This window comes from Oryzias latipes, chromosome 22 (assembly GCF_002234675.1).
Source record: "Oryzias latipes chromosome 22, ASM223467v1".
Lineage (NCBI taxonomy): Eukaryota > Metazoa > Chordata > Actinopteri > Beloniformes > Adrianichthyidae > Oryzias > Oryzias latipes.
Window position 1 is genome coordinate 13991799 of NC_019880.2, and position 27832 is coordinate 14019630.

The following is a 27832-nucleotide window of genomic DNA, read 5'->3' on the forward strand; positions in this document are numbered from 1 at the left end:
CTTTCTGGTCTGTTAACACATTTTTGCTCCTTTTTTTCAATAATTAAAATGGTCAGCAGTGCTCTTTTTTAATACAGGTCAAGTTAAACATCTTTTAAAGAAAAAGGAGCTGGTAAGTGTCCATAGCAAGCGGTGAAAGAAATCAACACACTCCTTCACCAGTGTTGCCTTTGCCTCTGGCATCATGAGCTGATGTGGATGTGAGAGGAGGTGCAGAAAATCCTGTTTTAATCCACGCACCCTGCAAACAAAACCTCCTGTTCGTATGAGAGTGAAGCTGCATGGGAGCTTATCCCACAAGGATAGGACTGCTGCTTTCCTCAACGCAAAATTCGTTTTTAGGCAGCACTGTGGCAAGAAAATCATGTCTGTAGCTGCACAGACTGCTGGTATCAGCATGTCTAGTATGAAAAAACAGCAGGTTTGGTGACTAAGAGGGGAAGGATGACCTCAGGCAACTTAAAGTTAAGTGCATTTAAAACGATTGCATGTTTTTGCCTGCTGCATATCATTTCATGACACATTACTCCCCACATTCTACTGCAAATTTAGTCAAATTTAAATAGAAAGGAACTTGTGTGCATGTGTATGAAACAAACAAGCGAGATACAATATCTTAGAGCTTTTATTTCATCTCTATTTATGAAAACATGTCTGCGGCCATACTTGTATGACTGAATACAATTAAGCAGCACCATCTGCTGGCATTACTTGCATTAAACTTCAAGCAGAAGAGGCATGCATAAATAAATAATTCTCATAAAAGAGGTATGTGTTTATACTTTAAGCGTACAGGTATTTTAAATATTCATCATGTTAAGCACTTATAAGACTTCAAATGATATTCCCTGAGCTTTTTAGAATACCATCATCATTTATTAAGGCTTAAACACAAAGAAATGCCTAAATAGACGTAAATAGAAGATTGGGGTTCCTACGCCTTAGTTAATCTTAACAATCTTTGAATGTCAGGCTCTATGTCAATGGTGGGGAAATTTCTGCTGTATCTTTTGAAAGGCTCCCCCTCAGGGGCGATGAGGAACTTCTCAAAGTTCCAAGCGACATCTGTCCGGTTGACTGGACTCCAAACCAGAAATTTGGGATCCTGCATGAGAGAGCTGGGGTTGTCATCGGGGTAAGGGAGTTTATCTTTCAGATAGGCAAAGACCGGATGCGTGTTTACTCCGTTGACGTCACACTTCTCAAATATAGTGAAGTTGGGTTTAAAGCCGTTGCCTGGCCTTACATGTTGCAGTGAGTTCAGGATCTCAGCATTGGTGCAGTTCTCCTTCAAAATAAAAGAAAGAAGATTGATAGGTAAAGCAGATTTTTTTTTTAGAGCTCATATGAGAGTAATAAAAAAACACAAGACGCTCAAATTGTTGTTATCAAAGAGGAAAGAAGAGGTGGAATCAGCTTAAAATGTTGATTTTTACATGCAAAAGTTAATTACTTTTATCTAAATAAAATTGAATTAAAAAAATAAAGTTAGGTAGAATTCCTGAATAATAGATTTAGTTTTACAATACCATTGTAATGTGGATTTTTACTGATTTCATCAGCTGAAGTCAGAATAAATACAAATATACGTGAGGTGATGTGTTTACCAGTGGAAAAGGATGAAATACATTAAAAAAAAAAAAACTTCAAGTTCTTTATTTGATCATATTTTAGATATTTACATTACAATGTGTTGACATGAATAATTAATTATTGTTGTCTTTCCACATTTTAAGACCCAGCAGCCCCAAGTATCTGTGTGTCTTACCTCACCTGATATCCAAACTGGTTGCAAGGAAAACCCAGGACCACCAGCCGATGGGGGTACTTGCTCTGCAGCTGACTGAGCTCATTGAAGTCCCGGGTGGTGGTTCCTCAGAGTGAGGCCACATTCTCAATTAGAACCACCCTACCCCTAAACACATTAAAGTCCACTGTGTCCCCCTCCAGCGAGGTGGCCTTCAGGTCATAGAAAGTCTTGGCGATGTACGTCATCTCGGCTCCGAAGCTTGCAACACTGGAAGTAGATGGGACATTCGGCATGTGTCTGTACCTGGCCGCAACGTACCCCCCCAGAGCAGAGCAGAAAGGTCCTTTTCACAGGTATCAAATGACTCCGCAGTAAACTGATCGCCACGCGACAGACTATACTCTTTACAATGAAACCAATGCAACTGAGAGTACAATCAGCCAGGCTTATCTTTTATTTCTGCACAACCCCTTTTTCATCAGCCACTTGCATCTACTGTTAATTTAAAAACAACAATGAACACAATCTTTATTATATTTTTTTAATAAATACTTAAAAACAAAAGGTCAGGCATATCAATGATACATATCAGTTTTCCCCAACATAAAAAATTTAAGTGATCACCTGTCACACTGCACTATGTGATGAAAAAATGAATAATTCTATTGAATGAAGCGCATTATACCCCACCCTACACCCTAGGTCCTGATATAATGACTCAGCAACACTTTCTTAATATATTGTTAGTGAAAAAGCTGTATTTATTTGCTTGCATATTATTTCATGTTTCACTAAATTTGACTAATAACTTATCTGGGACACCTGAGAACATCCTAAACGGATCACATTTTTAAAAGCAGCACACTTTTAACACCCCAAAAAGCGATAATGAGGTTACTGTATACACAAAGATTGCTCGGCATGGCACTTTAGGCTTCTGGAAGGAGGCAAGCGTGTAAATAAATTCAATTCACTCATGTTTGGTTTGAGTTTCCAGGTATAAATAATTCAACCCAGCCAAAAGCGAGGCGGTTGTCATCTCTCACTATCAACCTAATGCGAGCTTTAATGAAATGAGGACACTTTTCAAATCATAAGAAAGAAAGTAACCACATAGTCGTAGATATGTTTTGCAAATATGCATGGGGGGGGGGGGGGTGAAAATGTGCAGTGAGAGTGAGAGTTTTTTTTTGTGTGCAAAATTCAGTGACAGTGATCGAAAATGTCGCCCTCTGCTGGCATGTGATGCTAACTGCATTTAAAACCACATCATTTTAGGAATTGAAAGCAACTCAGAATCCTCCTGTGGGATACGTCTTCATTAAAAGGCAGGGATGGGAGGTTTACACCGTGCTGACCGATCTTTAGTTTCAACAGGCACAGGTCCTCGAAGCATCTTGATCATCTTTCTGGTCCTGCAGAGCAGCTCTGTCCAGATAGTCATCCAGAGACCCCAACAAATGATCCACGTCGTTCTTGTAAGCTTGTAACACCAGTTCTGTTACACGCGTGAATGACTAGAGAGAGAGAACAGGGAACCCAGTTAAATGAAAGATAAATATTTCCTAAAACACCTTTCTACCGTGAGACGTTTAGGCAGGAGCTGAACTACCTCCTTGATGTTTCTGCTTGTGGAGGCGCTTGCCTCAAAGAACTCCATCCCATAAGCCTCAGCGAGCTAGGATTTGAGAAAGAGAAAAATGCATGAGACTCACAGTTTTTACTGTATGGAGTTCGAATTATGCCAAACTTATCAATTAAGAAGAGGAAGTTAAGTTTCTTTCTAGAAAAAACTATTCACATGCTCTTAAATTTTCTGCTGTTTTTATAGAATTTTCTGGTGTTTTAACATGTTCTTATAGCATTTTTCTAACATCATCAGAAAACATTTATTAAAAAATGAAACTCTGAATTTCAGTGTATTTTCTTATTCAAATCGTTGTGAATCAGGAGCAGATGAGAAAATGCAGCTTGAAAAAAACGCTTATTTGTGATGTAGAAAACATGCTAGGCAGGACACAAACTTCCTGCTTCGTTCCATTCTGATGCATCCACCTGTAGACGACTAGATCCATCGTCTTTGTTTTCCTCGTCTGAGCTGGAATCCGACTCAAAACTGCACGACTGGATAGCTACAGTATTGCTCGCCATTTTATGGCACCCGTAATGTTAGATTGGAGGTGTAGGGGGGTAGTGGGAGAGCTTGTAAACAGAGCTGTCAGCAAAGGGGAGGGGAAGTGGCGGCGGGGTTTCTCAGTGCCAACAGTCCCCGCCCACAACTTCTAATGAACTACTGCTGCTCTGCAAAAACTATGTCCTAGAAAATGACTTTTTTTGTGGCTACTAACGGCATAATCATAATTAAAAGACCATTAGGAAGGCTTTTACATCTAAAGATGATTCCAGTGGGTCTCTAAAGAAATCAAGTTTGCCAAACGATTTGGGATCAAAGAAACTTCAATCAAACCTTGCTTCCTTGAGCTTTTGTTACCCGTCTCTTGGGCTCGTTGTCCGCTTTGTTTCCAACCAGGATCATCTGAACCTTTTCAGGAGCATACTGCAACCAAGTGTGAGACAGACAGCATCTCGCTACTCACAACCTCCAACAAAGTCGGCAGAGAAACCAACAGTAAGTTCATGCAGTTGAGGCCTTACTTCATCCACATCGCTGGCCCATTTCCCGATGTGCAGAAAGGACGGCTCGTCTGTGATGTCGTACACAAAAACGATCCCCTGCACAAGAGGACCAGTCAGATTTACGGCGTGAAACAAGGATCAGAACTTTTCTCGTGACTGTTCGTACCTGTGCCCGCCTGTAATACTGTTTGGTGATAGTCTGATAGCGCTCCTGACCCGCTGTATCCCTGCACAGAAAGCCAACCAAACAATTGGGAACCGTTTAAAAAGGAAAAAAAAAAAAAAAGGAACCGTTCAAATTAATAAACTGAACTTAAAGAAGCACCGCTTCACGCACCAGATCTGCACTCGCACCCTGATTCCATCAATCACTAAGGTTTTCATCTTGAAATCAACTCCTGCAAAGATAATTAAAGAAGTAGATAAAAAAAAAGAAACAAACATTGTTGTAAATCACAATGTGGGAGAGATTTCCTGCCCGGTAACAGTACAAGGAAGTTCTTATAACTAGACAAAGAAGAGCATTTTTCTGATAGATTGAATCAGTAAATTCATTCTGCGGTTCCCAATGGTTACTTTTTAAAGTTAAAAGCAACTTAAAAAATATTAAGGTTTTTCAATGTACTTTAAAATGTATTTCTAAGGAGGTCTTATACTCCTGAAAGCGCCACAAAATTAAAGAACTTTAAACAAATTTCAATGTTAAACAAGTCCTATATGCTTAGGGGAAAGTTTTTTATGGTTGATTAAGACTGAAATCTCTCTGGTAATCATTTCAGAAACCAAGAAAAGCAGAGAAACTCGTTTAGTTTGGTGAATTCACACTCCTCAGCCAATAGCTATCTGAGCGTTTACAGCTGCCATTATTTTGAAAAACATTGAACCATTTAAAGTTTGCACAATTGTTCTAAGTAAATATCAACCTTGGCTGCTTATGTAGACTTTTTTTCAACATTGAAGTGATGCAGATAATAATAAAATAAATGTATAAATTTTTAAGCTTCTATAAAGGAAAACACAAAATCTGTCAATACAAATAATTGGAACTGCACATTGCTCTGGTTCTCGTCCCTGAATGCAGACATTTCTGTCATTTTAGGTTCTTTAAGCAGGAATAAATATAAAAAAAAAAAATTATCCAACAAAAATACTTGCTTCAAATTCCACATATTTAAATTAATTTATTTGTTGAAAGAAACAGTCTGATGTGAATCACTAAAGCTCTCCTCAACCATCAAGCTGAATTCTGGGAATTATTTGCACCAAACAGGGATTATTGCATTCCTTCCTTGTGGTCACTACTTTTCTCTGACATTCCAAAAGTTTCTTTTTCTGAAGTTAAGCTCCTTTTAATTGGAAATTATATTTCACAGCAGAACTGTTAGAATAAGATTTCCAGGCCAACTTTTAACTGTATTAATTCCTCCCAGCTTTATCATTTAATACACCCCACTTTGCAAGTTCATCGTGGTTTCAGTCCATACAGAGTTGAGGAGTTTGCCCGGCTAAAACCTGCTGCTCAATCCAGGAACGACACAAACATATCAAACTTGTTGGATGGCTTCTTCTTCTCCTTACCGATGGTGGAAATGTGTGATGGATCGAATTCCCCTTCGGCAAACCTGCGTAGCATACAGGTCTTTCCCACCCCGGAGTCTCCGAGAAGAAGCAGTCTGAACAAAATATCGTACTGTTTAGCCATGGTTTAAAAAGCAAGAAACCATGACTGCTCATTCCACTTTCTGGATGTCTGGCAAATAATGGTGCATTTGAGGCTTATCGGAGTTTTTTTTCCAAACACTGCAAAAACAAGTCGCGTCGGGAAGCCAAAATGAACAAACGTCTTTTGTTTTGATATTTATGTACACACTTTCTTCAAAGTATCTTAATTTTGAAATTATATTTTACAAAATGATCATTTTACTTGTAAGTTACAATTTCGTTCGGTCATTGAACGCAACATAAGACTTGCATCCTTGAACGGGCTTCATTCCTGCGGCAGGAGTGCCGCCGCGTATTCTAATTATATTTAAATAAAAGGTGACGTCACCAGTTGCCATAACTCCACACGGGCGGATTTTCAAATTAAAAGCTAAATAGAAAACAAAAACGGTTTTCTAATTTTACTGTAGTAGATTTCATTACTTTTCAAGGTCCGAGTATATATCATGAATACATTTGGATTTTTTTTAATCAATCACACTTAGTCAGAAGTGCATCCAAAAAGGATAAAATATTTTTATTTACAGTACTATAATAAAGGTATGCCTTAACTTGCAAGACACCCGTTGGCAGTATGTACAACATACCTGTAATTTCCATGGAATGGAACAAACAAATATTGATTACATACATACTAATTTTTTTTGGAAGAAAAAAAAATCTTTTCCAGCTGAGGTGAAAATTCCAAGGGGATTAATTTTAAACAGACACAATTTAGTATACAGGAGTATACAGTGCTATATACTACATACTGAATTGAACATATATATATTTATATATATCATAAAAAAAATCACTGCCCTTCAACTGCATTTTGCAACATTCAGTATCAAATACAGGATTTATTTTTCTCAAATCACATTAAAAAATAGAGGGAAATAAATATTCTACCTGCGGAATATCTTCTAAACAGGAGGTTTGCCTGCTTTTAAGCAAAGCACAAAGGAGATCAGACATATAAATATACTATATGGGTAAGAATTTGATTTTGGCGCATCACTATAAATAGAGGAATTTATTTGACCGCACAAACAGTTCAAAGACAAAAAGACATAAGCCATCGAAATAGAAAAATCCAGAGTCCTTAGACCCATTTTTCCCCCAAAAGAAACTTTACATTCTCCTTTGAAAAAGTTTGAACATTTCAAAAGTAAAAGAAGCCGAAATTACGATCGCATCAAATGTGGAAAAGTTCAGTAGATTGTAAGCTTTGTCCAAAACAAATAGATCTTTATACCGATTTTTTAGCTTTGCTGAAAACTCAAATAATCATTCGTGTGACTATGGATGCTTGTTACATTAAAAACAGGATCAAGTACTTCAACTACAGAGCTGCCTAAAGTTGGGTTTTAGATTCGTTGCCTGGCTACAGTAGGAGTGACAGGATCCTTGCCAGAAGGATACAGGAGGGCCGAAGCGTTTTTGTACATACAGTAATAGCACCTCTCTAACACGGTCGGCACCCTGTCCCCTGGTCTAGCATAAGAAGGCAGGAACGAGTGCAAACGGGGAAGAGGAGCAGGCGCTGGTGGGTGAAGAGTCCGTCTCCAGATCAGGGGTGGGTGGGTGGGGGGAGGAGGAGTCAACCAGGTCTAGCTGGGCTCCGCACGCAGCTTCTTCCTGGTAGGCGGCTCTTCAGGTTCAGATTCGGAGCTGGAGTCCGAGCCGCCGTCAAAGGCGGACACGGCGCTGCCTTTGCGATTTGTGTACAAGCTACTGTCAGAAGAGTGGTTGGACTGGAGCTGAGCATTCCCCTTGGCTTTTTCCAGTGCACGCACTGAGGAAAACACACACACAAAACTGTTTAGCCGTTAAAAAGTAAAGATCATTCATTTTACCCTTCCACCACCTACCCTGCTGCTCTAAAAGAGCATTCTGCTTCTTTAAATCATCGATGTCTTGCTGGTGGGTGTGATTTTTCCTCCTCATGAACTGGATGTACTCTGTGGCTTTGTCTAGAATCTGTGCTCGAGAAGCCTGTTAAACAGCAACAACGCAAAAGGAAAAGGGGAAAACTCAGTCTTGGTTCATGCACAGCATGTTATTCTCTTATGAAACTGGGAAAACAGCACACGAGAATCAAAGAGTTACAGACCTTTGCTGCTGTTTGAATTATTCTGGACTATAAATCCACAGTTACAAAGGATGAATCAAGACTGAAGCAGCTCATGTGGAAAAAAGTGAAAACATTTTTTTCCTTGGCAGTGGAGTGGATTCATCCAAGACATTGAATGGATATTTTACAAAGAGCAGCACAAGCGGATGAGCTCATCTCCTTACAGAAAAACCCATGCAGCTACTGTTTAACTACTAAGTTTTTAGTTTGCATCCACTCTCAGAAAGGATTGGTGATATTAAGAACATGATTACAAATTTCACAATTTAAAGATATGAGATGGTAATAAAAATGTTCTTTTAAATCAGATTAGTAAGAGCAGTTAGATCAAGATGTGCTGGAATTTTCTTCTGAATGTTCGATACAGAAACACTCAATTCCCTGAAAAACATCAAGTAAAAAAGGCTCAGATGTGACCATGCTGTTCATTTCCTGATTCTTATCAGAAAACAGACATGTTCACTGTGTTTGTGTATCCAAAGTGTTCTGAGCCGTCTGATGATAACCGGCAAGATGACAAATAGCACAGCGGCAGTCGCAGGTTACATTCCACTGTTCATTTCAAAATAGATTTTAAAAAAGTGAAAAAAATAATCAGGACAGAAACTGCATGGTGCTGTAGTGGTTAGCACCTCCCAGTGAGAAGTTCAAATCCCAGCTTGGACCCTTCTGTGTGAAGTTTGCATGTCCCCATACACGTGTGGGTTTTCTCCACACACCCCAGTTTCCTCTCAGTCCTAAACCACGCTTCATTTGTTAATCGATGATTCTAAATTGTCCCTAGGTGTAAATGTGAGGGTGTGTGGTAGTGTTGCCCAACGACAAACTGGCGACCTGTCCGGAGAGTACCCCGCCTTTGACCAACAGTAGCTGGGATAGGCTCCAGCAACCACGTGACCCCAAAAGGGATTAGGCCAGTTTAAAAATGAGATGGATGACAAAAAAAAGTAAACTTGCAAAGATTATTTCTGACTGGAAAACCTGCAGTTTAAACCCCAAATATGTTGATATCAACAAACAGCTTTTGCTAACACTTCAAATTTTTAATCCTCTCAGATTCCAAATGTGCAATTACAACCTTTAGAATAGATTTTTTACACCCTTAGCATCATTTGCAAGCAAATTGTTGTACAAAAATCAATTCTGTTAAACTGTACAGCATATCATTGAAAGTGGTGAAAGGGTCCGGGGAGCTGCAGAGTGGACTGGACTGGCCTCACCTTCTCTCCCTGTAGTGCTGGCACAGAGTCCCGTAAACTGTGAAAGCTGTCTTTAATGTGATCCCTGCGTTTGCGCTCCAGCGCGTTGTGATGTGCCCGCTTGTCCGCCTACAAAGACACAACCATCGTTATCCAGCTCACCTCCATAAAACCATCAAAACCATTAAGCCGGTCACCGACTGCAGCGTTTCAGTACTGCAGCCTTAAGGAGATGTACGTCTACATCTGCAAGTCCTGCATAAGCTCAACCTGAAGCTGTAGTGGATGTCAAATATTTGCATACAAGTAATTTGTTTGCTTTTAAGCTTCTATTCCTGCAGACCTACGATTCATCATATAGCGTCCTCTGTCACCACAGACGTCAGCTGGTTAAACTGCATGCTGTCATCTGATTTAATGAACACCAAAAGGCCGTGTGCCACAACAAAACTCCCCCATATGAATCCATAAAGCACTATTATTTATCATTCTGCAGACAAACAATTATCTCTTTGGATTTTTATAACCAGATGAATTATTTTATATTTTAAGTAAAGAGTCTTTCCTTAATATCAGTTTGTTGTTGCATTATCTTGAAGCAGAACAGTAAGAAGACTCCAAAATGACAAATTCGGACAAAAGTGCAGTGAATTCGCCTAGTTCCCTCAGAAAAGTGGAGAAGCCTGACATTCTTTGAAAGGAGTATGTGTGATCAAGAAGAACTAGAGGCCAATTATGGAAGTATTCATATTATCATATGCTGCAAAACTATGAAAAATATGTTTGAAATCATATCTGTGGCTCACAGAAAAAGACAGCAGACCAGAAAAACAAGTTGTTTAGAAAAAACAATGAGGAAATTTGCCCTGCCCAATGCATTTCAATTGCTCTCACAACAGCATGACTAATTGTGACTCATTCTAATAAACCAGTGCTGTATGAGTGCTGCTAAAGCACTAGGGTACTTTAACAAAATTATCTAAAAAGAGAATTATTTGGGTTTTTTATTCCTGCATCAATCGACAGGAAGAGAGATTTAAAGGTTGCAGATTGCGTTTTGTTTTGCTTCCCAGTATCGTGCAGCTATGCTGGAGCACGACGCCTAATGCTGAGCGGGGTCTGCCTGTACGTGCGACACGAGATCAGCGGGAACGTGGACATGGTCCATTCTGCCCGTCCTGGTGCGCGCGCTACTAGCTTACCCAAACATGGAGTAAAAGCCGCGATTTTAAAGATAAAATACACATATTTATAAGAACGAGATCCACATTTTGGTGCAATCAAGCCAAAGCCAGCTATGCGCACGAGAAGGGATTAGCCTATTTGCTGTACTGGGGAGGGGGCAAGAGATGCTTTTACGTGAACCCATACAGCCTTTAGCATTTTATTTGAGGATAAATAAGTCATTGCTCTCGTCTCAGATGAGCTGTGCTGACCCGAAGAGGGGAATGGGACGTTTTATCGAAAGCATTAATTTCCCAACAATTCGCACGCCAATTTCTAAGAAAAACAAGCTCATCGTGACTGTTTACGATACTAAATCATCTAGAACAAGTTTAATAGTTCTTTACAACAAGCTGATGTGTGTTGAACTGTCCCTCAGGGGCAATTAATATAAAAAAAAACAGCCCAAGAGCACAAAATGGTGCGCTACTACTACTACTAGTATGTTTTAATATATCGACAGTAGCATATTTTTGTTTCTTCACTAAACCATCACTAATTAATATAACACAAAGTAAAATTGTAACATGGTAGGCTATATTAATAAATCGCCAAAATCGAAAGAAAAACTGCAGTTAGCCGATAAACTCGCCAGACTAGCTTGCTAAACAATCAGATAGCTTCGTTCGGCGAATGTTTAAGCTCGGCTAGCAGGCAAGCTACCGTCCGTAAGAAACCAAACAACCTACATCGCTGTCGACTTCGATGTCATCATTTTCGCTCATTCTTCGGTAAAACAAAAAAGGTGTGAGGAAAAAAGCAGCTGTCAAAACAAAATGCAGCGACAACTGGAGGCGGATATTCAATGTAGCACGGAGCTCTGCTACATTACAGGCATGACGACCAACCGCCTCTTCTACACGTGATTCGCCTACACATGGACTGAAAAATAAGCAAGGCGCATGCGCAGTATAACAAAGCACGATGGGAAATGTAGTAATATAATTGCACAAGATTGATTGAGGACTATTACCAATGCTGGGCAGAAAACTACACTTCCCGCAAGGCTAATAAAGCTATTTAAAACAAGTTGCAAACTAAACTCAACCTATATATATATATATATATATATTCAAAAAGTACAATTTGAATGAATTTACTCTGAAAATGTTGATGTATTCGAGGTCATGCGTATATTTTATTGATTGTATCTAATCGTTCCTGGCTGTAGTGTGGCTTTGACATGCACGTTTTGTGTGCAGCAGAAACCAGTTTCTTGTTCATCGTCCAACATATGATTATGGGAGCAGATGGCGTCTTGCTCACTTCAGCCGCCCTCCCCCACATACCACCCATAGCCTCTCTCTAAACACAACACTGAACACTTTCAATAAAATTCCCTCTGCAGCAACACATCTCAATCCAAAAATCCACTATAGCACTGCAAAGCATTTTTTCACTGATAAAGTATTGCCTCTGCAATTGCAACAGTTACAGCAGATATTTTTTAACACTAAAATTAATTTATCTTTTATTAAATGATAAAACATGGATACAAAGGTGATTCATTGGTTGTATTAACGTTGTGGCAAGATTGAACAATTCCTGATTATTTAAATTGTCAATCCTCATGTTTCTCTTTTTAAAATCTACTTAGAAAAGTGCATTTACGGGTATTAAAGACTTAGTAAAAGCAGAAAATGTTGGACTTAGCTTTTGCTTGAAATTTTGCAGTTATGAATGGTTTCAGGGACATCGTGTAATAAAAAGCTCACATCAGATGTCATTGGGTGAAACTGTAAAACTGTAAAACATGAAGAAAAAAAAAGCCAAATATAGCTGATTTACTCATTTTTGTGTCATCCAAGATGATTTTAAAATGAGCTTCATCACATTTTTATTTAAGAAAACTGTGCATCTTTGAATTTTTATATATTTGAGTAAAATTTAAAAAACAGGCTAATTTCTAATAAACTAAATGTATCTTTTTAATCATTATTTTTTTCTTTTTAAAATAATTTTTGATTAATGTTAAAATATTGTTATAATAATAAATAAATAAACTAGATTTTTGGAGGTTATCTGTGTATCTTTACAGGTGGAGTCGGTTCCAGCAGGACCCTGTGTCTCTATCAAGGAAGAAACAAACAGAACCCCCCCATGCTGAGACTGATGCCCTCTTGGAGGCCTCACCCTCTGTCAGTGATCATGTTTGAGCTGTTAATGTTTTCTCCTGACCCATATAATGTTATCTCTGAAGTGCTACACTAAAAGCAAAAGATACCAACTTAGCTGTGTGCCCATTCATAAATACCTCCTATTCTAAAAGCTCAGACCTATTGTGTATGTGAACAGAATTGAAACTTTATAACCTTTTAATTCTTGGCACCCTTTTAAGGTTGCAATCAGGGCACCACTTAAATAAAACTGATTTCCTTTGATACAAAGGAAGGAATTAAGACTTCACATGCTTTACATCAGGATTGACCTCAATTTGAACCATAAAAACAGTGCAAAAATGTCAATTCTGTTAAATGTACCCCCCCCCCCCCCCATTAGCATATCAATTCAAATAAATGCAAAAGTCTGCCAAGAAAACCTTTAACTGGTTGGAAAAGTTCAATAAAAAATATTTCTCGTAATCAAAATAGATCTATTTTGGTGAAAATACACACTGAACTCAGATTTGTTTCATCTTACAGATAAAACATGAAATACAGGGCTGCTCAACCTCGGTCCTTGAGGTCTTCTGGTTCTTCCTTCACTCCCTGCTGCTCATTACCTGCATCTAATATGTACAGTTAGTCAGAACGAGGAGATACCTGAGTCAGCTAATCAGTAGCAAAGGAGGAAAGGAGAACAGGACAGGGTGGTAGGTTTGCAGGACCAGGGTTGGCCAGCTTTGTGTAGAAGTCATCGTGCTATGGGTTTTTTTTCTTCACAGAACATCGTGTCTGCTTGGCAACATAAAAGACCTGATGTTCTGTTTCTTTAATAGTTGCTCTGTCACTCATCACCTTGAGAAGTACAAAAGTGAGGCCAAGATGTATAAATTACTGGGAGAAAAAAGAAGAAGAAAACATTTTTTTAAAATGTGTTTTTAGTTAAACCAATCTCAAACCTGCTTTTGCATTTTTTTCCTAGAAGGCAGATTGCACTTTACACCGTCCACGTTGTCATGGGACCATGTGAAAAAGGAGTTTAAATGCAGGGGGGCAAGACAGAAGAAATTGAGGCAACAGTGGAACACTGTCTGGGAGAGAGCACCATGTGAAGCCAGTGACCTGAACGCAAGAAAGTTTACCTTGTCATTGAGCAGCCATTTCATTTAAAAAAGTAAAGGTAGGACAGCTGATTTGGGTACACTTTGAATGTATATCTAGATGTGGCTCAGGCTTTGAAGCAGATTTAAACAACCATTTCATTAGAATGTTTGGAGCTTACACAATATGTGTTTTTTTTTAAAATTATAGTTACGATTGCTTACTATGGTTGCAATTTTAACCTCTTTTTAAATCGTAGACATGCTCAATACATATTACTGTGGCAACTTTAGAGTTATAAGGCTTAAGGGGGGTGGAATCAAGTACTTTAATTTAAAAATATGTAGTCATGCTAACGATTTATATTTACATCATACACATTTGTTTTTATTATTTAGTTTTTTAAGCTGCCAGATCTCTTCTACAAAATTTCATGTGCTTAGATGTACAATGGCAAATAAGTTTTTAGTCTATGAGTGAAAAGGAACACTTTGTTCTTTTAGTTTTAGTGTGGAAACAGAGCGAGCAGTCCTCTAAAATCTTAGGTTTTGTTTCATTTTAATTAGTTGCTTTATCTTTGTATGCTTTTTTGGTTACTTTTGACCCCCAAACTAAACCCAGTGGTTAGTTTTAGGAACCAAAACTGCACAGCTGTGCATATTTTTTGACAAAATATTTGGATATGTGTGCAAAAGGAAGATCGAACTCTTATGATCTGCAAACATTTGGCACACATATTTTCTATGTCTAATAAATACAGTTTTAAAAAGTACATCATTTATGTTTCTGTTTTCTGATCCATGTAAAGCCTTTTCTTTGACTTGAGGAATTTGCTTGTTCTCGATTTACAAAAATATGATCAAAGAGGAGTTTTTTTGTTCTTTTCAAACTCTAAGATGCAGTAATATACTACTTAAATATACTACTTGTATTTAACTTAAGTCAAAAACAAAATAGCCATTAGATTGGTTTCAACTGAGCATGCTAATAATCTTTGGGGCTCATTGTCAATAAAAAAAGTTTTTAAGGAAGAGAAGAAAACAACAACATAATATCCAGGAAAAGAAGTTATGCAACCATTTAATGTCGATTTAGTAAATACAGAATTGAAAGCAACCAGTTTTGGTTGATTCCTTAAATTTTGAAATGCTTCCTTGGTGTGTATGTAACAGAAAGGTGGCATGCCTTGCATGTTAAGAGTGTCGTGTCATCATATCTCATTGTGAAATCCTATAGGGTCTGTTTGAGCTCTAGTGCTGCAGCTGGATCTGGAAGCTTTTTGGAAAAAGAAAAAAAAGACAATTTATTGGCTGTGTTTACACTCCAGCTATTAGTTAATGTAATGCAAAGATACAAAAGAGTTGGACAGTGTGCATCTTTAGTTCAGTTATGCAAAGGCAAACATTCAATTATTATTTTTGATTCTTTTAACAGTAAAGGTTTTATTTGTGACTTTTTTAAATATTTTTTTCTTTGTTTGTCTCAGAAAAAGATAGAAAGTGACTCACTATGTTCATCATGCAATCTGTGGTTCTGTTTGATCATTTAATAGGTAAACCCGACTAAAATGTCCATGTTTTTCCTTTTTGTGTGCCAGGTCAAGACTACATTAAACTGAAACTTTGGGAATCTGTCACGATGAACTTGATAAACAGTAGCATTGACAGAGTCCTCATCGACAACGATGGAGGCCTCTCGGGCAATAGCAGCATGAGCAACACAACCACTTTCAGAGCCATGAACATGACCATAAACTTTCTGAGCCTTGCCATTGTCTTCATCACAATGATTTCGCTTGGTTGCACCATGGAGATCTCCAAAATCAAGGCCCACATCCTTAAACCCAAAGGTGTGGCTATTGCGTTGCTGGCCCAGTTCTTCATCATGCCCCTCTCTGCCTTCTGTCTGGCTAAAGTCTTGCAGATGGATCCCATTAAGGCAGTGACTGTGCTGATTTGTGGCTGCTGTCCAGGAGGGACCCTATCAAACATTTTTTCCCTCATTGTGAAAGGTGACATGAATCTCAGGTAAGGCAGTTTTTCCTGGCAAAAAAAAAATTATGTCTGACAAGTGTGTCAAAGTGATACTTTTATTTCCTTCAAGCATCGTCATGACAACTTGCTCCACCTTTGCCGCTTTGGGTCTGATGCCTTTGCTGCTCTGCATCCTCTGCCAAGGCTTTCCCGGGCTGCAAAAAGCTGTGCCGTATGTTGGCATTGTCACCACCATCCTCTGCACCCTGCTAGCCAGCACCATTGGCATTCTCATCAATCACTACAAACCAAAATACTCACTGATCGTGAAAAAAGTAAGATTTCTGAACTTGAAGGTGACATTTACGGGAACACAATTTCCACACATAGAAAAATTGAGTTTTAAGACTTTGATATGACCCCAAAAGCTTTCAAGAACTTTTTTAAAGAGTCATTTGTGGTTTGGAAATGAAAATCTTGGAATGAACTTCACAAAATCTATTCAGTTTCACTCTTGTTTACACATTCAGCACAATATGGGAGTAGCTTATGGTCCAAAAAAACAAAAATTTGTACAACAGGAAGCCATTAGCCTTTCACTGCTAACGGAGAACAGATGTTGATCCTCTTGGACAAACTTAGCTCCAGATGGAAATTTTTTAAAAAGGGGTTTTATTTTGAAATTTTCCTTTTATTGAGGGAAGCTGAACTCACATTTAGAACCTGCTGTTTCCTTTTCTCGACAGACTGGTCTGTGGATTCTTCTGATATCCTCCATCACTCTCTTCATCTTGTCAGCCTACGTTGTAAAGGACGTCCTATGGATGATTGTCATGGCAGATCTCCTCACTGCAGCTGCACTGATGCCGTTGATTGGCTTCACACTGGGATATGTCCTGTCTGTCATTTGTAAGCTCAGCCCACAGTAAGTGAAGTCTATAGGCTGTTTTTATACAAGATGCTAGATATAAACAACAGAAATCACATCTATTCTTTTGAATTTGGTCTTTTGTTTTGCTCAAAGCTGTTCGGAAAGTACAAGATCAATTGAAAAATGTCCACATACTGATACTCACATTTGTAATAAGAATCCAAACAAAAATGTAATTCAGGGTCGCCTTTCAAGAGTATTTTGCTAATAACCTCAAATCTCAAATCAAATGATAAAAAAAACACCACTTTAGAGTGTTTGAATATTTCACCTGATAGATAACAGATGGATTTACTTATACATAGTAATAGGTATATACATATACACAACAGTCTGCAACTTTTATCCATTATATAATGAAACATATAAATATAGATAAATCATAATAGTGTTATATTTTTCTATGCATGGCAATTTTGTTTGCTTTTGACAGCAGCTAATGCAAATTCCTTTCAAAATAAAATTCACCGTGTATCAAATAAATTCCTCCCGCAATGGCAGATTTACTCAAATTAAGAACGCTAGAAAGTAGAATCTAACATGACATTTTCTATGGTTATGATTTCTGTCATCTGTTGGGGCTCTGGAGCTTCAGGTTGTTGTTTTTGAGTAGAAATGTCTTATTTCTTTTTGCATTTGATTTGTTGAGCCCGATGACAGATAATTACAACATTTAGACCTTTACTCAGTCAAAAATGATGCCTTCTGGAGGAGTTCTGTTTAATTTAAGGCTTTACTGTTTCACTACTGATTCATCAAGGTGTTTAATACAGATAATGTTAATTATTATAAATGTACATCAAGCAATAGATTAGTCTGACCACTCCAACTTCTTTTTTTTTTATACATAAAAATACAAAAAGAAGTGGCCCAGACCAGAATATAAGAAACAGTCTCCTTTTCCTTTTAGATGCAGCAGAACCGTCTCCATGGAAACGGGCTTTCAAAACATCCAGCTGTGCACCGCCATCCTGAAGGTGGCCTTTCCTGCTCAGGTCATCGGCCCCATGTTCCTCTTCCCTCTGATTTACGTGGCGTTCCAATGCAGCGAGGCTTTTCTCATGGCCCTTTGTTTCACGTCGTACCGGACATTAAAGCCACCAGCTGGGGGTGAGTGGAACAGCTGTCGGCCTGTTTTTGCTGAGAGGATTGGGTCAGACGAGCACGCTCATGCAGAGTATGCGCGCAGCTTTGCATTTCAGATAAAATAAATTTCTCTTACACAGATAAAGACACAAACAAGTACGCTGATGCCAAGCAAGAGGAGGAGAAAAAACAGCTAAAGCAGAATCAGCAGTGGTCAGCTGAAGAAGACTACAGCAGAGATGAAGAATAAATGCTTCATTCTGTACTCAAGACTCGCTAGGTATTTTAGATTTTCTCTTTAACTCCGCCTGTAGAGACAAAACAACATGGGATTCATGTATTTATATAATAGCTAAAGCAATCATTCCATTTTAATTAAAAATAATCTTTGTTAATTCATTTTTTAAATTAGTTTCTCAGATTTAACATGAGTAAAATTACAATTTAAAATTAATGTGAGGAAAAAAAAGAATGGACAAAGCTTTGGCATGTCAAATTATATTTAATCAAACTGGTCGGAATATATACAGAATAAACAAAACTTAAACCTTTTTTTTAAATATTAAAATACCATCTTCACGAACAAATCCAAAAAATAATTAATTAATCCAAAGAGTAAACTCAACAGGCAGTCAAAAAAAGAAAAAAAAACCCACCAACAATATGCTAATCTGTACACTTAATACTTTTTTTGTGTGCCCGATGTCTTTCCCCCACATGCAATAGAACAGAAAAGAGACAAAAAACAAAACAATTGAATCATTTCCATGAAGTGTGGAGGCGTTAGACGAAGCCATGGCTGATCAACAGCATTCTGGGCACAAATATATTACATACATGTTTCGACTTCAAATCAGGAATTCTCCTCAATAAATTAACAAGACAATATTTTCTTTTGTTTACAAGTGATATGTTTGACAAAAGCCACACATAGTATTACTAAGCGGTGGAGGCATTTAACTCACATTCACTTTGAATATTCCTTATTTATACACCTGTGCATAGAAGTGGAAAGCTAAGGCCATCGGGGAGGGAGGGGGGGAGAACGAGCATTAAGTGGGAATATATTTGGAAAAAAATTGGGATGACTGTGCGAGCGGAGTTGGGATGCTTCATCTAAAATCTTAAAGACCCACTACGATGAAATTTGTGTTTTTAACATGTTTTTGTAGCATTTTTCTGAAGATGGAGGAGACATAAAAATTAAGCTTAATACTGTATTTCTTTAATACAACTCGCTGTGAATCAGGAGGAGACTAAAAAATGCATTTATTTGTTAAGTAGAAAACACGCGGGGCGGGCCACAAGCCCCTTGCTCCGCTCCATTCTGATGCATTCGCTTGTAGACGACTAGATCTTTGTTTTCCTCGTCTGAACCAAAAATCTGGCTCTAAACTGTACGGCTGGATAGCTGCAATAATGCTCGCCATTTCTGCCGCACCAATAATGTTATGTTGGGGGTGTGAGGAGCTGTCAGCTAGCAGGAGAGACAGTTCTCAGCAACTGGGAGAGGAACAGGGGCGGGGTTCCTCTGAGTTAACGGTCCTGCCCACAACTCAGAGGCTAATGTCTACTGAACTACTGCTGCTCTGCAGAAACTATGTCCTAGAAAACGACAAAGGTTTTATTTTTTGGCTAAAAACTGCATAATCGTTAATACAAGACCACTCTGAACGCTTTAAAAATAGCTCAAAAGATGATCGGAGTGGGTCTTTAAAAAAAAACAACTATATTTGGGCTCTATGGCCTTCATGCAACTCTGCTAATGTAAATCTTACCCAATGAGCTCTTGAAGTGGTTGAAGGAGAGCAACTTTAAACGAGATACTGGTGAAATGCCATCTCGTAAAACGAGTTTGCAGATTTGTAGAGCAAACTCCACCGTATACTGTTGTTCCTTAAATCTAATCCCTTCCTTCAAGCCATTTCAGATTTTACAAAAAGAAAAAAACATACGCACAGTTGGGGTGCCTAAAAAACGTACGCATGTGTATGTACACGTGAATCTCTGCTCATTTAGGGCGACGAGCCATTACTATCCAGAAGTGACTGTGAAGCTGAAGCTCAACCGGAGCCTTTGCGTTGGGCTAATCTGTGTTGACAATCTCCTGCTCATCAGTACAGCTGAGAAGCAAAGCATGAGTCCAAAGGCTGCAGTGAGTCTCAGGCTTCCTTCAGCAATGGCATATCTGGGAGGAACAGAGAATATACTTCATAAAGAAGAAATCAAAACCAAAACAAAAACAGATATTTATATACTGACCATCAGAGTAGTCCATCTCAGAGTCCAGAGAGAGGCTTTGTTGATCGCTGCCTGCAGACGGCCTTCTACGGGAGGAGCTGTCTCCAGCAGCACCTGCGTGGTCAAGGGCCCAGGTGGAGGACGACGACGGTGTCGAGGAGGAAGATGCCGTCGGCGCCGGCTGTGTCTCTGCGGCCTCCGATTGCTGCTGTTTGAGGTTGGGTGGCCTCGAAGGGCCGGGCTCTGGCGCGCTGGCGTGCTGGCCCTCAGACAGGACAATGTGGACCCGATTCTCGGCGCTGACCACGGTCGACCTGCTGTTACTGACAGCCTCCTCATAGGACGGCAGAGTCACCTGGACTCCCTCGACCATGATGGACACCGGCTGCCCCGACACCCCTTGGTCCCGCCTATGAACAGAGGACAAAGAAATATTGAGGCTCTACAGTCTTCTTTTTCTGGTTTTAACAATTGGAGCTTTAACTCACCGATGAAAGGACTTGAGCTTTGGCTGCAAAAGCACAAACAACACCACCAGAAGCAGGACGAGAGCCACGGAGCTCGCAGTGGAAGCGACTATGGACAAAGCCGGCATTCCTAGAGGCAAAGACGGATGACGGTCTGGGGACAGAAGGACATTTCACACTTTTATCTGTACGTTAAATAAAAAATTAAATAACAACTTAATTGGCTTTGATGCATCTGCTTTTGCTGTATTTTTTTTTTTTTTACCTTGCTCCATGACACAGCTAAGCTTCATTTGGCTGTTCCACTGTCCGAGCTGACAGGTGAGGTACTTGTAGTCTCCCTTTAGAACATAACCCTCGTCGCAGAAGTATTCAACCACCGTGCTATGAGGAAACACTCGGCATGAAGGGGGGTGGCATAAGTACCCCCCATTCTCTAGTTGATATGGAGCCTGGCATCCTGCCCAGGAAAAGAGTTCAAGCAGTTATTTTACAAAATAAAAGCACAGATATTTTCTCAACGAACAATAGAACAATAGAAAAACAATAGAAAAATTACAAAAAAGTGTGTCAGGACTTTTCTGACACCTAAAAAGTAAAGACAACTTGATAGACTGAATTAGCAAGTTAAACTACATGCTTTATTTTGCTATTTCATGTTTTTTAGGTTCTTATGGTGACATGAGCACTCATAATTCTACACAAACCAGGGAAAAATGGTTTTATGTACAGAGTTCTGAATCTTTTTACTACCCCAAAAATGATTTTTTTTGAATGAATTTCTATAATTATTCTTAAATTAATGATGAATTCAAGTATTTTTCTGAGAAAATATTGCCTTTAATAAACGAGTTAAAAATAGAATTTTATGCGTTTTGGGATATTTTGGGTTGGAGAAATCTTTTAGTTTTCAAGATTTCCAGTATACAATTAGACACAACTCTCCCATGGATAATCATATCCATATATAAGACAAATACTTCATGATGTATTTGTACCCTCAGTGTGAGTGCAGCGAGGAGGATCATCAGACCAGTGTCTCATTGAGGTGCAGGTGAGGATGCTGGATCCCTCCAGGAGGTAACCGGGGTCACAGCTGTACTGCAGCACTGTTCCCACCGGGAACAAGTTCCTGTTTGTGTCTGTCTCATTGGATGAGCCATGCAGCAACAGTGGTCTAATACAACCTTAGACAAACAATACAAGAATCAATAAGAGATCAAACTCCTGAAAATAAAGCACACGGCAAAGATACAGCAAAATTCCAAAACTATTTTAGATCAAAAAATTAGAAAGCCAAATAAAGGACCTCAGTAAACGTTTTCAACAATAGATGTAGCTTTTTTTTTTTTTTTTTTTACCTTTGGCGAGTTCGGGGATGCAGCTGACCGGCACCGAGTCATCCCATTTCCCGTAGTGACATGTGCGGAACTTGTAATCTCCTTTCATGGTATAACCTTCATTGCAGTAATACTGTATGACAGTGCCGTGAGAAAACCATCTGCATGGAGAGGGGTGACACGTGTAACCTCCATTTTCAGGCTGAGGTGGGGGTGGGCATGCTGTTAATGGAAAGACATGATATCAGTAACAGTACAGCATTCAAATCTTAGCACTTAATTCCTTTCGCCAGGTTCAAATCTGTCTCTGTTATGTTATGGTGATGTAAAAACACTGTTTTCATATAAACTTCAGCACAACAACAAACCATATTTAACATTATAGTCATTTAAAAGAGAAAAAGGTCAGATTTTAGGATTTTATCAATGTCTACCATCACTGCGGATGCAACGAGGAGGCGGGGAGGACCAGTCTCCCAGAGTGGTGCAGGTGAGGATGCTGCGCCCGGCTAGCAGGTACCCAGGGTCACAGCTGTACTGCAGTACTGTTCCCACATGAAACAAGTTGGTGTTGGTGTCTGTCAGATTAGCTGAGCCGTGCTGCACCATGGACGGTCTTATACAACCTTTAAAAAAAAAAAACAAAAGTAGAAGAAAATTTGTTTAAAAAAAAGCCCAGTCTTTAGGTCAATTTGGAGTGATTTAGCACTTAATATTTTTAACATCTCATCATTTGTTTTCCTAAATGTTTTTATTAGATGTCTGCAACAGTGCAAATTTTCTCGACAGAGGGATGAATAAAGGTTTATTTCAATTTAATCAAGTATGATCCATTTATTAAAAAATAAATAAATAAAAGATGCAGAGACGCAACTGGAAAAGTTTAAAATTAGGTAAAAAAATTTTTTTTTTTAAAGTAAAACTCTGCTTTGGTTGACATGATTTTATAGACAACTCGTAGTTCTCCCCAGATTTATTCATATTTCTGGGGAGCACTGCAGCCTATTAGTAATATGTTAAAGACTGACCAACCTTTGCTTACACAACTGATCTCCACCGGACCGTCCCACTGTCCATCTTGACACGTCAGGTAGGGGTAATCTCCACTCAGAGTAAAGCCCTCATTACATAAGAATTCAATAATGGTGCCATGGGAAAAGAGTCGACACGGGGATGGGTGGCACGTGTAACCCCCATTTTCTGGTTTAGAGAGGGGTAGACATGCTAAAAAGGAAAAAAAAATGTTTTTTTTTAACAACTAGTTGGCCATAAATTAAACTAAAAACAGGGATATAGTGTCTTACCGCCACTGCGTATGCACTGAGGGGGCTCAGAGGACCATCGTCCTGACGCAGTGCAGGTGAGAATACTGGGTCCATCTGGAAGATAACCGGGGTCACAGCTATACTGCAGAACTGTGCCCACTGGGAAGGAGCCCCTGTTGGTCTCAGTGAGGTTGACCCAGCTGTTCTGGACCATGTATGGCCTCATACATCCTGAAAGAGATGACCCAACAGCATTTTAATGCTTAAAATAGACACAGAAAGAGCATTTGTGCCACACGGTTAGGATGTAAAAAAATAAATATGGCAATCTAATAAAATGTAGTATATATTGACATGAAATCACTATTTTGTCATCTTACCTGAGCCTTGCCCAGTCGACAGTACAGTCAGTACTAGCAGCAACAAGAAGGCTCTTTTGGTGGGTGAGGTCTGGACCCCACAAGCATTTGGAATTGACTTTATGTTTCCATTGCACATCTTCCCCATTCAAAGTCAACACAACCTGATAATTTAGAGATCAGGTATTTATTAAGGTATCTTACTAAAAGCAGATAACAGGCAGAAAACTGTAGATCTAGCCAACAACCAACCAGAGAAATAAATGATTATAACGTTCTTACGACTAAACCAGTAAATACACAAAAATAGAACTCCGAGATTGCTTGAAGGCCATAATAAAAACAAAATAACAAGCTAGAAACCTACTTCGTTGATTTTCAGCAGCGAAGCGACGACTTAAGAGATGCTCATCTCGTAGGATTTAAACTGAAAATGTCCCGTAAACCACTACACACCCATTTTAAAGGGCCGCTAAAGGCTGGCAAAAATGTTGCCAAAATTAAGGTCAAGACAAAGCACGTAAACACGATAAATAACCGCAATTCTTAAACATTTGAAGGAAGACTTCGAGCCACAGGACAAAGAAAGACAAAAGGTCCTATGTGCCTTTTGTTGTGACGCTACGCTAGCCACCAACAGTAATCGATATATAGTGGTTCTTGCTAATGCTAACAGGATCACAAATCGATCCAGTACTTACCAAAAACACGGTTTTGGAACATCCACCGTAATAATATCACACTTTATACATTTATGTTTAATATTTCTTCCCCGTCGATAACACAGAAATTCAAAAAGAGCATAAAAAATGCGGATAAAGCAGCCAATCGGTACTAAGCTAACCACTGACTACCCTCTATCTAGCTAACTCGCTACGCTAGCTAGCTGTACAGACTGTCGCATCAGCTGGGGTGCCTCAACGGCCCTCGTCACCCATAGTAACGCAAGTCCTTAGTTACGATATCCGGGAGCATTGGCGTCCGTAGTTACCAAACATGTAAACAAAACATAAAAAAGTCGATTTGTTTGCTAGGGTTATCTTTATTATAATGGAAATGTCAAGGATGAGAGGTCATTTAGATAACATTTCACAAACACTATTGAGGGAGCCAATAAACAGCCTTGTGTCCAGCTGCAACTCTGACACGGTTGGTTCCACGAGCCCTTTTGGACCTGCTGTTTTTAATGGCGATGGTGCTGAAAAAAAGGTAAAATAAATGCAGATTATTTCGATTTTTTTAAGCTACAGTAAAAAAAAAAGAAAGAAATAAAGCAAAAACTAACTGTAGGCTGGATAACTTTACTAAAACGTTGCAGATCCAGAGTGGCAACGAAGAACCTTCAAATTTGTTCCAATCCAGGCAGTTACGTAAAGGTAAACTAGCTCTTCATTATGGGCAATAAAAATGGGATTCCTAATGAGAGTTATTGTTTCAGATCAGCACCACAGTGGCGATGACACCGAGGATTGCTGTCTACAGAGAGCTTTGGAGGAAATGAGACGACTTGATGAAATATTGACTTTAGAAAGCTGCAAGGAAAAAGAAATTCGACATGAAAGAAAAGTACTTCAAGCAAAACTCTGGCAAGACCTTCTGGTAGAAACAATCAAGCTGTTTTTCTTCGCAGAAATATATAATCTGAGTGTTATTTGGCCACTAGAATATGTGTATATTTATATCTATATTTCTCCTTCTCAGGACAATTATCAGGAACACTCTGAATGTGCTCTTGAAGCTCTAAACACTAAACAGTTTTTGGCCTTGGAAGCACATGCTGGTATGTACACAGATGCACAGAAAAAGTGTTATAAATTACAGATCAGAAAGTAAAAACTCAATAATTGTTATTTTATCTTAAAGGGACAGATGACTTTGTTTCTGTGTTTGAAACGGAAATTCCAGACTGTCAGAATGATGGTAGAAGGCATTACACCAAAAAAAGTGAGTTTCTTGACATACAGACATGAGGAAAAATAAATAAAACATGTTCAAAACACCAACTTTAACCAAACATGCTTTAAAGATAAAGTTAGTAAACATTTCTGAACAAAACAAAAAGATCTAAACAAATATGTTTGGAGTCAAAGTCAGTTTTTTCCCCTCCAAATTTTGATCAATTCAGACGACGTTATGTAAAATACTGTACTCTTTTTGAGAGAAAAGGGGTTATGACTTAAAAAGCCAGCAACCTAGTGGATGAGTGTCCAGCCTGAGACTGGAAGGTAGTGAGTTCAAGTCCACAGCAGAGTCATTTAACTGCCAAATAGTTCCTGAATAGTTCATGACCGCAGCAGTATCTTCACTTCACCAGTCTCCCCGGGGATTGCTCCTCAAATGCAACATTCAAATTTTGCACCCCTAGGTGCGTGACAACTAATGGAGCTTTAAAATAAAAATAATTTAATTTTTTTAAATGATAACTCTAGATGCAACATTTTGATTTTTATATAATTACACTTGTCTTATCTTAGAAGTGTCATGTAGTGACGCACCTAAAGCATTGAGGAGCAGAAATGGTTTCATACCAAGGCTGTCCACTTGGTGGCACTGTAAGCTAAAAAGAGAATTTCTCCTGACCTTTGGTGTGCTTGTCCACATATAAAATCTATAACAGCATTTTGTGGATTTTCGTTTGTTATATGGCCTTCAGAATTATGTATTTAATAAAGTATATATCTTAAAACTGTGGTCAATGATAATTTTTAGCCTTCAATATAGATAAAAATCATTTAAAGTAAAATAGCAGAAGTTGTTTGGGATTCAGTCTCATGTAAGTGTTGTTGTTCTTTTTTTGCCATTCATGCAAAGTCAAAGTTTTGCTGAACTCTCTTCACAGCTAAGACAAAGCCAGGCAGCTTGAACGAGCCCTTTGAAAAATGTTCTGAGGACGTTGGAGACAGCCAGCCTAAAAACTGTCACTTTGAAGCAAGCAAGTGTAAGAACATACAAAAAGACTTCATCAAGAGAAACATCAAGGTACCCAAAAGTTCACATTTGGAAAAGTGCAGCGTATGAGTTGGAGAAGGTCTATTTAAGTCTTTCCAAGACATGGAACATTTCTCCAAAGTCATCCCACATACATTTCCCCTCAAAAAACAATGTTTGCATTGAAAAACAGTTTAAAATGCTTTGCAAATTGTGATTTTTGCTCTTTTTGTATCTAAAACTTCTGCAATATCTTAGCTGATAAAAGGTGAAGTTGGCCAAGACCTTTTGACTAGTGCGGAGAAAGAACGTCTGGCTGAACTTCTCCGACAAATCGACGAAGAGGAAGAGGACAGTGCCAGAGGCGCAGAGAGTGAGGTAGACTGACAAGGCACATTAAAAGACAACATATGGTGCAGAATGTGTTTCTCTTTTTCCTATTTGTTAATACTGACTATGTGGAGTTCTTATGGGGGAGCGCCACATGTGCACATTGGCTGCTTCTGCTACCATCTTTAAAAAAAAGTCTTTGTTTTTTTCTAATTTAAAATCTTTTAAAAATTCCCACATTCGTTGTGTGATTTGATGTAACTTTTAATCAGACCTCTCAGTACATAATTAGGCTGATTCTTAGCTCTTGGGACACCTAATTGGGTTGCATTAGTCAGATATTTATGTTTTCATAAGTGTTTGGCAGCTACTTCTGCACTCTGGGTGGAAGATTCAGTGTCCTCAAAGCATTTTAGACCAGCAACCAGATGTCAGAAACCATATGTAGTTCACTTGAAATGCTGCATGTTATGGATTCATTTCATAAACTTTGTTGTCACTGCCATTCCCTCCACTACTGCAGAATTCAGAAGCAGGGATCTTAGGTGCGGTGGGATAAGAAGACACAACGTGACTTGCAGTGAGAAGAATAAGAGCTTTTCCACTTCATGTAGTTTTTTTTTCTCTGATGCTGCCAAAATCACATTAGAAAATTTTTTTTTTTTTTTGGATTTAATTTACCTTAATAAGCTCTTTGGCAGCTGTAAAAACTTGTTTGAAGTCAGAAAGGATGGAGTCCTTTTGAAAGCAGGGGGGAAAAAATCCTGCTTACCTTTAACATGCGGTTCCGTTTAACTTGACCCCGGCAGCTCTGCAATGGTAGAATAAGTTGCCAGGATTTTTTAAATATCTGTCTGCTACTTTTATGATGTTTTCCTCAACCTTCAGAACAATGAATGTGATGAAAAATAGAAAAAAAACCTGAAGGCAGTGCAGATGCTCAGGGTTTTTCATTTTTGTTTATTTAACGTTTTTAGGAAAATGTGAATGCGAGGTTATTAATGACCATGTCGCCAAAATGTTATTTATGTTGTTAGAATTTTGACAGTGAGGTGGTGCCT

General features: G+C 38.7%; 6 protein-coding genes across 8 annotated transcripts in view; 2 read left to right on the forward strand and 4 right to left on the reverse strand.

Moving 5' to 3' along the window:
* Positions 1-609: 609 nt before the first annotated feature.
* gpx2 (glutathione peroxidase 2) lies at positions 610-2192 on the reverse strand. The gene is made up of 2 exons (XM_004082594.4): positions 1774-2192; positions 610-1288 (listed from the first exon to the last, which is right to left on the reverse strand). The coding sequence occupies exons 1-2, from the start codon at positions 2041-2043 to the stop codon at positions 935-937; spliced, it is 624 nt and encodes a 207-aa protein (XP_004082642.2). The 5' UTR covers positions 2044-2192; the 3' UTR covers positions 610-934.
* An 85-nt stretch (positions 2193-2277) lies between these two features.
* Positions 2278-6383, reverse strand: LOC101168905 (ras-related protein Rab-15). Its single transcript, XM_004082342.4, has 7 exons — positions 5966-6383; positions 4725-4785; positions 4554-4614; positions 4406-4483; positions 4218-4307; positions 3363-3428; positions 2278-3267 (listed from the first exon to the last, which is right to left on the reverse strand). The coding sequence occupies exons 1-7, from the start codon at positions 6087-6089 to the stop codon at positions 3121-3123; spliced, it is 627 nt and encodes a 208-aa protein (XP_004082390.1). The 5' UTR covers positions 6090-6383; the 3' UTR covers positions 2278-3120.
* A 218-nt stretch (positions 6384-6601) lies between these two features.
* Positions 6602-11515, reverse strand: LOC101169155 (protein max). Its single transcript, XM_004082343.3, has 4 exons — positions 11338-11515; positions 9446-9553; positions 7963-8086; positions 6602-7886 (listed from the first exon to the last, which is right to left on the reverse strand). Exons 1-4 carry the CDS (start codon positions 11371-11373, stop codon positions 7702-7704), a joined length of 453 nt encoding a protein of 150 aa, XP_004082391.1. The 5' UTR covers positions 11374-11515; the 3' UTR covers positions 6602-7701.
* Positions 11516-13611: 2096 nt separating this feature from the next.
* LOC101171045 (sodium/bile acid cotransporter) lies at positions 13612-18492 on the forward strand. The gene is made up of 6 exons (XM_004082595.4): positions 13612-13930; positions 15449-15878; positions 15955-16159; positions 16571-16749; positions 17666-17865; positions 17982-18492. Exons 2-6 carry the CDS (start codon positions 15490-15492, stop codon positions 18089-18091), a joined length of 1083 nt encoding a protein of 360 aa, XP_004082643.1. The 5' UTR covers positions 13612-13930; positions 15449-15489; the 3' UTR covers positions 18092-18492.
* LOC101171294 (sushi domain-containing protein 4) lies at positions 18324-24398 on the reverse strand. 2 transcript variants are annotated; one of them, XM_011490437.2, is made up of 11 exons: positions 24215-24398; positions 23535-23677; positions 23194-23385; positions 22922-23113; positions 22324-22515; positions 21911-22111; positions 21548-21736; positions 20815-21009; positions 20571-20703; positions 20104-20492; positions 18324-20029 (listed from the first exon to the last, which is right to left on the reverse strand). In XM_011490437.2, the coding sequence occupies exons 2-11, from the start codon at positions 23659-23661 to the stop codon at positions 20004-20006; spliced, it is 1836 nt and encodes a 611-aa protein (XP_011488739.1). In that variant the 5' UTR covers positions 23662-23677; positions 24215-24398; the 3' UTR covers positions 18324-20003. The 2 variants fall into 2 exon arrangements, with proteins under 2 accessions (XP_011488739.1, XP_011488740.1); XM_011490438.3 differs by lacking the exon at positions 24215-24398 and adding an exon at positions 23881-23997.
* A 64-nt stretch (positions 24399-24462) lies between these two features.
* The window catches only part of fsip1 (fibrous sheath interacting protein 1), a 30968-nt gene continuing 27598 nt past the window's right edge, over positions 24463-27832 (forward strand). For both annotated transcript variants that reach the window (XM_004082597.3, XM_020713380.2), the window contains exons 1-7: positions 24463-24722; positions 24832-24889; positions 24952-25112; positions 25215-25293; positions 25377-25457; positions 26353-26492; positions 26700-26819. In XM_004082597.3, coding sequence (XP_004082645.1) covers positions 24564-24722; positions 24832-24889; positions 24952-25112; positions 25215-25293; positions 25377-25457; positions 26353-26492; positions 26700-26819 — 798 coding nt within the window. In that variant the 5' untranslated portion in view covers positions 24463-24563. The remainder of the gene's footprint in view (positions 24723-24831; positions 24890-24951; positions 25113-25214; positions 25294-25376; positions 25458-26352; positions 26493-26699; positions 26820-27832) is intronic.

What these genes read in the sequence shown, in the direction of transcription:
- LOC101171294 (XM_011490437.2), bottom strand. Translation starts at nt 23,661, where the DNA reads ATGGGGAAGATGTGCAATGGAAACATAAAGTCAATTCCAAATGCTTGT. An exon ending in GATCAGTTGTGTAAGCAAAG is followed by an intron (nt 22,516 to 22,921) that starts GTTGGTCAGTCT and finishes TTTTTTTTAAAG; the next exon opens with GTTGTATAAGACCGTCCATG. An exon ending in TCGTTGCATCCGCAGTGATG is followed by an intron (nt 22,112 to 22,323) that starts GTAGACATTGAT and finishes TTCCATTAACAG; the next exon opens with CATGCCCACCCCCACCTCAG.
- LOC101171045 (XM_004082595.4), top strand. Translation starts at nt 15,490, where the DNA reads ATGAACTTGATAAACAGTAGCATTGACAGAGTCCTCATCGACAACGAT. An exon ending in ACTCACTGATCGTGAAAAAA is followed by an intron (nt 16,160 to 16,570) that starts GTAAGATTTCTG and finishes TTTTCTCGACAG; the next exon opens with ACTGGTCTGTGGATTCTTCT. An exon ending in ATTAAAGCCACCAGCTGGGG is followed by an intron (nt 17,866 to 17,981) that starts GTGAGTGGAACA and finishes TCTCTTACACAG; the next exon opens with ATAAAGACACAAACAAGTAC.
- LOC101169155 (XM_004082343.3), bottom strand. Translation starts at nt 11,373, where the DNA reads ATGAGCGAAAATGATGACATCGAAGTCGACAGCGAT. An exon ending in ACATCGAAGTCGACAGCGAT is followed by an intron (nt 9,554 to 11,337) that starts GTAGGTTGTTTG and finishes GTGTCTTTGTAG; the next exon opens with GCGGACAAGCGGGCACATCA. An exon ending in CAGCACTACAGGGAGAGAAG is followed by an intron (nt 8,087 to 9,445) that starts GTGAGGCCAGTC and finishes GCTGTTTAACAG; the next exon opens with GCTTCTCGAGCACAGATTCT.
- LOC101168905 (XM_004082342.4), bottom strand. Translation starts at nt 6,089, where the DNA reads ATGGCTAAACAGTACGATATTTTGTTCAGACTGCTTCTTCTCGGAGAC. An exon ending in AGGGTGCGAGTGCAGATCTG is followed by an intron (nt 4,615 to 4,724) that starts GTGCGTGAAGCG and finishes CTTTCTGTGCAG; the next exon opens with GGATACAGCGGGTCAGGAGC. An exon ending in CAAAAGCTCAAGGAAGCAAG is followed by an intron (nt 3,429 to 4,217) that starts GTTTGATTGAAG and finishes CTCAAATCCTAG; the next exon opens with CTCGCTGAGGCTTATGGGAT.